The sequence below is a fragment of the Priapulus caudatus genome, unplaced genomic scaffold (genome assembly GCF_000485595.1).
Source record: "Priapulus caudatus unplaced genomic scaffold, Priapulus_caudatus-5.0.1 Scaffold878, whole genome shotgun sequence".
NCBI lineage: Eukaryota > Metazoa > Priapulida > Priapulimorpha > Priapulimorphida > Priapulidae > Priapulus > Priapulus caudatus.
Genome location: NW_014577939.1, coordinates 79,212 through 86,385, shown reverse-complemented (window position 1 = coordinate 86,385; position 7,174 = coordinate 79,212). Strand labels below are relative to the sequence as shown.

Genomic DNA, 7,174 nt, shown 5'->3' with positions numbered 1-7,174 from the left:
TATATATATATATATATATATATATTTGTTCACTTCTCTCCGCATCTCATAATTCCTACAAGTACTCATATTTATTGTACCAACTACGTTGTTGTTTTCCTGTATATTGTTTACATGTTCCAATCCAGATATCCTCGACCAAAATTGCTTACACTTACAGTTACAGTACTGACTATTGTTCGATGCACTAATGTTTGCCAGTCTGTCCGCGTTCCAATATGTCTCGTTCACTAATACTCATATTTCACCTCTATGAGGGAAAGACATGAGACATTTATTCATTCATTGTCTATCAATATTTTTTTAATATTCAGTCGTCTGCCTAATAACTAATTCTATAGGGGCGGCTGACTTTGATGACCTGCGAGTTTTTCGCCGTCCCTGCGTTCCATTTAGTAATTCTGAGAGGGTCTATGTCCCCCGGGGTACTGCCGGAACATACCCTGGTACTATCTAATATGCCGGACAGTACCTCGCCTACTCCACTAACGAGTCTAGGGAGTCGCCTACGCCTACTCCCTAACCCTAATCCTAACCCTAACCATATCAAATAGTGACCAGGGTACGTTCCGGTATACCGGACCGTAACCTGGGGGACATAGACCCTATGAGCTTTAGTAATGATTGTATTTGTTTTGTTTTTGTTCACGGATTTATAATCAATGTGTGATTGTATATAACTTGTACTTATGCTCGTAGGGTCTATGTCCCCCTGACCTCTGTTTGACCTGGCTCGTTTAGCTATTTCTGACTAACCCTAACCCTAACCATAACCCTATATATATTATATCAACGTGGATATTCGTCCGAGCATCGGACACCTGTTTGTATGTGCTATTCGTCCGAGCAGTTGTTGTACATGCGCTGTTCATGTTGCATGCCGCCGGCGCACGGCACGGAGGTAGGAAGTGTGAAGGGGGGTCTGGGGAATTTGGAAAATTTTGAAATCTAGACGCTCTAAAATGCTATTTCCAGCATTCTGAGGCTATTTTGAAAGTTTGGGGGCCCCTTTAGGCTGGGGGCCTGTAGCGTTTTGCTACGGCAGCCCTACGGCTGTGACGCCCCTGCATACCTGCGTTGCGTATGAGGTTATACACCATAGATAGTGTTTGGTACTATGACTCGCGTAAATAAGAGAGCCGAGTCGGTTTATAGTAAGTGTTAGGGTTAGGGTTGAGGTTGGTGTTAGGGTTAGAGAGTAGGCGACTCCCTAGACTAGCATTACATTACATTTATGTAATACAACATGAACAGCGCATGCGCAACAACTGCTCGGACAAATAGCGCATACGAACAGGTGTCTGATCCTCGAACGAATATCCACGTCCATATTATATAGGCGCAAATACACTTTCCTACCGGTCAATATGGCGGCACCCGACTCCGAACCCCCTACCGCGCCTGCCTGTACTGTCTGTACTGGGCGCATTGTATGTTAACCCCCCCCGCCCCACGCAGACACGCTATCACGCTATGGCCGGTAGGAAAGTGTATTTAACCATCATATCTCGCGAACTATTTGAGTTACGTTTCTAGAATTATATATATATATATATATATATATTAGTCAGAAATAGCTAAACGAGCCAGGTCAAACAGAGGTCAGGGTGACATAAACCTTATCCACTGGCAGCAAGAACAAGCCCGCACATACAGCACACACGCGGCCATTGATTATAATAACAACAATTATTATACAGTTATTATTATACTTATAGTTATAGTCAATGGCCGCGTGTGTGCTATACCGTACGTGCGGGCTTGTTCTTGCTGCCAGTGACCTTATCTGCTGTACTTATGCACAAATAAATGTCTTTGAATCTTGAATCTTGATTGATAGGCCTATTGGTAAAAGTAGCGTTTACACACCAATGTCGAGAGTTTGGTTAGTGTTAGGGTTAGGGTTAGGGTTTAGGGTTTTTAAACCTGGGGTTGTCAAATAGGATTTAGCCGGCCTATTTCATTTGTAATTTGTCTACAGTCTAGGTCTTACCCGAACGTTCCCTGGCCAATCTTGGTGATTCTCTCATATTTGGTAACGTCGTCCACATATGGATAATCGAAATCATCTACTTTACTCATCCTAATTGATTACAAGCGTTAAAATAAAATAGTATCGGATGTTACGAAGATGCTAAGACACATCTTCAAACCATTTCAAGTCATTTCCACTCGTAGTTCTATATTCTCCCACTACGTGCCTGTTACCTGCGCAACTTCCGGTTGGTAGCGGTAGAAATTACGGTGGTTTATCTTTGGTTTACAGTTATACGATACATTTGGATTATAAGTTATGCTCTGGTTATAGTTACACGATACAATAAAAAGAAAATTAATATGAGAAAAATTTAAAAAATGCCTAGAGGATAGCATCGGGGGCGTTGTACGGGGTGGGGAAGGCAGAGAGATGACACATAACCCTGTATATACATTATTTAAAAGTATAGCTATATATGATTTTATTTCAAAAGAAACATGTATTTTCAATTGAAATTTACATAGTTGAAAGGATGTTTTTGATTGAGTGAAATCAAAGCGCATTTAATCCCTTACGGTGCTCAGGCATCTACCGATTGACGTCACGCCCGTCTCGACTGGACGTCACGAGAGCGAGACTGCGAGAGAGCTCAGAGTTCAACGAAGGAAATGGTGAGCGAAATATCCTTTGTGTTACATCCATAGTTTTTACGAAATTGTTCGTTTTATTTGGCATGGTAAGATATAAATTGTTGTTAAAATGTAGTTTTTAATTCGGTGTGTGTTTTGTTTGCAGAATTCGGACGATATGTTTCCGGAATCTAATAAAAATTGGACGCAATTGATCACGAAAATGTGATGCTTGGCACAAACTACACACCCAGTCGGCCATCTTGCGTACTCAACCAGTTGGTGACCTTCATCTATTTCCCCCTTTAAAATGAGCAATCGTATGACGGAAAAGAATTGAAACTCAATAGTAGAGTCGAAAACAGAAAGTTCGTTTTCAAAAAGCAGCAATTGATTAACACAGTGTAGAAAAATAAAGTAAGTTGTTCAGCATATTGTCGACAATGTTGTCAAGCCTCCTCGGCATGCCTTCTCATTTCCTCTTACTCTTAGTCTTAGTCCTATGCATTCCATCACCTCCCGTTTACTCCAATAAGCAATATTCTCTTCATTTAATGCTTGTGTTTTTGATTAGTTAACAGTGTGTTGATACACGGACACTAATGTAGCATTCCTAATTAGGCTTTGGGTTTTAAATATGCCCACGTTATGTACTTGAAGTTGAAGTTGCAGTTCGTTTTGCTGGCCCTAAACCTAATAAATTGGTTATTGCAGTATTCGTCCTAACAATTATATTATTATTATATTTATTTATATTATGATAATTATTAATGATAACAAAATTAACGTTAAGAAGAAAAGGAAAGTATCTGTTTTACATTCTTACATTGGATGAAATGCCATATCCTACCAAACTTGCATAACTACTTCTCATTTATGCTCTTCGAACTATTGTTTAGCAAGTAATTTGGTACGACTACTATCTTCCGAGACTACCGCTACAAGTATTTACTTTGGGTTATTTTATACTACCTCATACTTCAGTGTGTGGTAGTCCATTAGGCTATTGCATCTATAAATGCTAACAGATGGTTCAGTTTCATAAAGAAGCTTCTGTGGTTAAATGGTAATGGTGGCAATGGCAGTGACACGATGGGGTGCTTTATGAGATAGAAAGTGGTGCGCTTCTCATAATTTAATGAGTAGCTGCTTATATAATTTCAGAATATAGTTGACACTAATTCAAGGCTGTCAGATTTCGTTGTCGTATATCAAAAGTTGCACAATACAAGAATTCAATTAATGATCACAATACGCATATACATGAGTTATTGATATTGACACAGGGTTAGAAATTAACTTATTTTGTCATGCAGCACGGACTTTCTGTCAGAGGAAGGTGCAGGCAGCAAACTTACTCGCCCAGGCAGAAAGTTTCGAAAACCATAGTAGTTCTACTCTATCTCACCCCAACAGTACTGTCCATAAGTAAGCTGGTTTGCGCTCCCATCCTTGTTTTCTTTGGTTTGTGATTCCAAATATAGTCGCCCATGCTCAACCCAAGTGTCATATGTAATGATGTAGAGACTAATGTAGGCTCAACCTGATTTAAATGGATACTATACCCTAGATTTAATGAGTATATGATAGTGAGTGCATAAATATTAGTATATACAGTGTAGCGCCGTTATAACGCGATGGTTGGGGTCCATAAAATGTCATCGCGAAAAAAGCGAGGTAGCACGTGCTAATCTAGCTGCTTACTATTGGCACCCGTGGCGAGCGTAAACAAATTATATATATATTTATCTATCACATTAAATTGGGCATTTGGGTGACACGTTTTATTCAGATAATAGATTATAGATCTTATTTGAGCATTTCATTATAAAACAGTGCCTACATAATGATAGAAACATGGAGATCTGCATCAGAGCTCTGCTATTTTGGAAATTTTATGATTTAGTAATTCGGTCGTTTTGCTAGGGGTCGTAATTTTGGCGGCTGTTATTCGGTGTGAAAAATGCCCTGGATTAGGCCCTGTAGCACTAAATCGGGGTTGTATATACGTGGCTATATAAGTGCAAAAAAGGGGGTCCAACGACTCATCGCTTTATATCCGAATTTGCGTTAAATCGGGGTGTGTAAAATCGGGGGTTCCACTGTACCTATAAATTTCTATAATAACGCATTCACATTTGTCATATAGCAACAAAGTTTCGAAATTTTTAGTTTTGACCGCTAACATGACTTCGCGATTATGCTTCTGCTGATTTATTTTGGGCATTACAGACCCAGGGCTAATCACAAAAGTGCAGTTATATTTATAACTAACTGATATTTAATAGAACGGTTTTTATTTTGTGACATATTCATATAATAACTGAAACTAAGTGTGGTTTATTAGATACGGCAATCCTTTTAAATTAATAATTAAGAAGTGCCCTTGGTCTGCAGCTGCAAAGTCCTGTTGTGTAACCTTTGTTGTAAGGAAACCGCATACCTAATGAATATTGAACAATAAAATTTATTATGTAGCATAATTTAAACCTATTTTAACTGAAAACATGCAAGGAAATTGATGGCCATGTTCCCATTTACAAAAACCCTGAACAACTGCTTTATCCATTTCAACATGTTAACTGCAACTTTGGTGCTTTTACTTTAGTTTATTAGAAATTTTCCTCCACCAATCTTAATATAATTATGCTGCTGACATTGAGAGCCAGCAGCAAACTGACTTGTGGGTCGCAACACTGTTGCCTGCTGTGCTTGATTTCAAGCCTTATTACGTTACTAGTACAGGGGTAGAAATTATCTTTTGAACACGGGAGTCCAACGGATTTCCTACCCTCAAAAAGAGGGAGTCCGCAGTCTGAAGTTCAAAATTAAAGATATTGACAATAACGCATGTGCTTATTTTTAAGATTCATGCGGTTGCACGTCCGCCAAATTTTCTTGGGACATTAGCTGGAAAAATACGGTTATTCCGCGAGGCCGTGCTCTGGAACGAAGTAGTTGGTATGGCAGAATTTTCAGGGAGTCGCACGGACTCCTGCATATGTCAAATCGGGGAGTATTTGACTCCGGACCCGTTAATTTCGCACCCTGCTAGTACCTTTCTTCATTCTATTTTCTGGTCCGTACACCTGCCAGTCTCCTATCCGTATGCCTACTAATTTCAAAACAGTAATCCCCTATAAATGTAAATGCCACATTTTTAATAATAGTAGAGGTTGGTACATCGTCATGGCAACTAGTATTTGTGCCTGGGTTTTAAATTTTACAATATATTTGTTTAGATGCAGATAAGCATTGCTTTTTCATATCTCACTGATAATATTTTATTATTTGAATGATTATTACATTTTTTTAAATTGTTTTATTGGGATTGTAGCCTCAGGAAAGTGACATGTATTGCACGTTTGTGCTATAGACTTGTTCTCACATCTAAACCAGTTCATGACTACTATTGCTAACAATGTGGTAGCTGTGTATTGGCTCAGTGCCAAAACGTTGCTCATATTGATTGTTTGCTGTGGGTTGTACTCTATGTGCCATGGCTATAAAATTGTTCATGCAAACACAGCTTCTGTTGAATGAAGTATTGTTAAACTATTTTTGCAGCAAGGAAACCAGATATTTATAGTATGTTCATGTTGTAATAGCAGAGTTTTAACCTATTGCAAAGACAATAATTAGGAAACTTCATACTCTAAGGAAACTAGTTATAGGGATTTTTATTTTTTAACTTTTAAATTATATTAGTAGATTCACTCCTTATATCCATTTATCTACTTTTTAATTATGGTTAAAGCTGCACAGAGGAAATAATATGTACATGACATGGCATAACGTTTGTAGTTGCCCCATTAATAATGTCCCCAAAGTCCATAAACGCACATTAAATAATATAGTGGCACATTAAGAGGGTGGATCCTCTTATTAATGAATATTTCAATTAGTAAAACTAATTCATGAAATTTTATATTTACTGTTACTTGGTAGTTATAATTTGAATCATAATGGTTTGACGATTGTGCTAAATTTCTATTGCCATAAGCAAATGTTTATAGAACATTGACCTTTCTAGTGGTATTAAGTTTTGTATGTAAACCCATGGAGGGGTATTGATCATTTTTTCTGTGAAAAAGCAGCTTGTGTGAAATTTATACGGATTTATAACTTCAGTGACATTTAATTGAGAATGATAATTTGCTTATATGAAGTATAAAAATGTGAGTGTTTTTATTGCCAATTTAAACTAATTGCCGTCATTGTTCTATTTTCAGATTAAAAGTATACTTGAAAGAGAAGAAGCCTGAGGATAGATGATAATAAAAGCTTTGTAGAGAAACCAAGCTGTTACTTAGCATGGTAATGCATATTATTTTAGCACACTGACCAGGGGGTCTCCATTATTTATTTAGCGTAACATACACAAACTTATGAAAACTCAAGGATGTAAACCATCTGATGAGGGGAGATTAGATCTACTGAAGCTTTATCGGTTGTCTTTTCATTTTACTGAGGTTCATCTCTCGTTTGTGATTTGAGTAGGCATCACTGATCTGTGTGCATTGTTTTTTGACTGTTATTGTTTATTTGGAACACTAGCGTGAGGGTG

The 7,174-nt window shown here is 37.9% G+C and overlaps 1 protein-coding gene and 1 long non-coding RNA gene across 2 annotated transcripts in view; one reads left to right on the top strand and one right to left on the bottom strand.

Moving 5' to 3' along the window:
• LOC106814157 (cyclin-dependent kinase 9-like) overlaps positions 1 to 2,220 on the bottom strand; it is a 12,090-nt gene extending 9,870 nt beyond the window's left edge. The window contains exon 1 of the mRNA XM_014818451.1: positions 1,994 to 2,220. Coding sequence (XP_014673937.1) covers positions 1,994 to 2,082 — 89 coding nt within the window. The 5' untranslated portion in view covers positions 2,083 to 2,220. The remainder of the gene's footprint in view (positions 1 to 1,993) is intronic.
• Positions 2,221 to 2,519: 299 nt separating this feature from the next.
• Positions 2,520 to 6,900, top strand: LOC106814161. The gene is made up of 3 exons (XR_001394565.1): positions 2,520 to 2,649; positions 2,774 to 3,024; positions 6,840 to 6,900. It is a non-coding gene; the product is annotated as an uncharacterized LOC106814161 (long non-coding RNA).
• Positions 6,901 to 7,174: the final 274 nt, after the last annotated feature.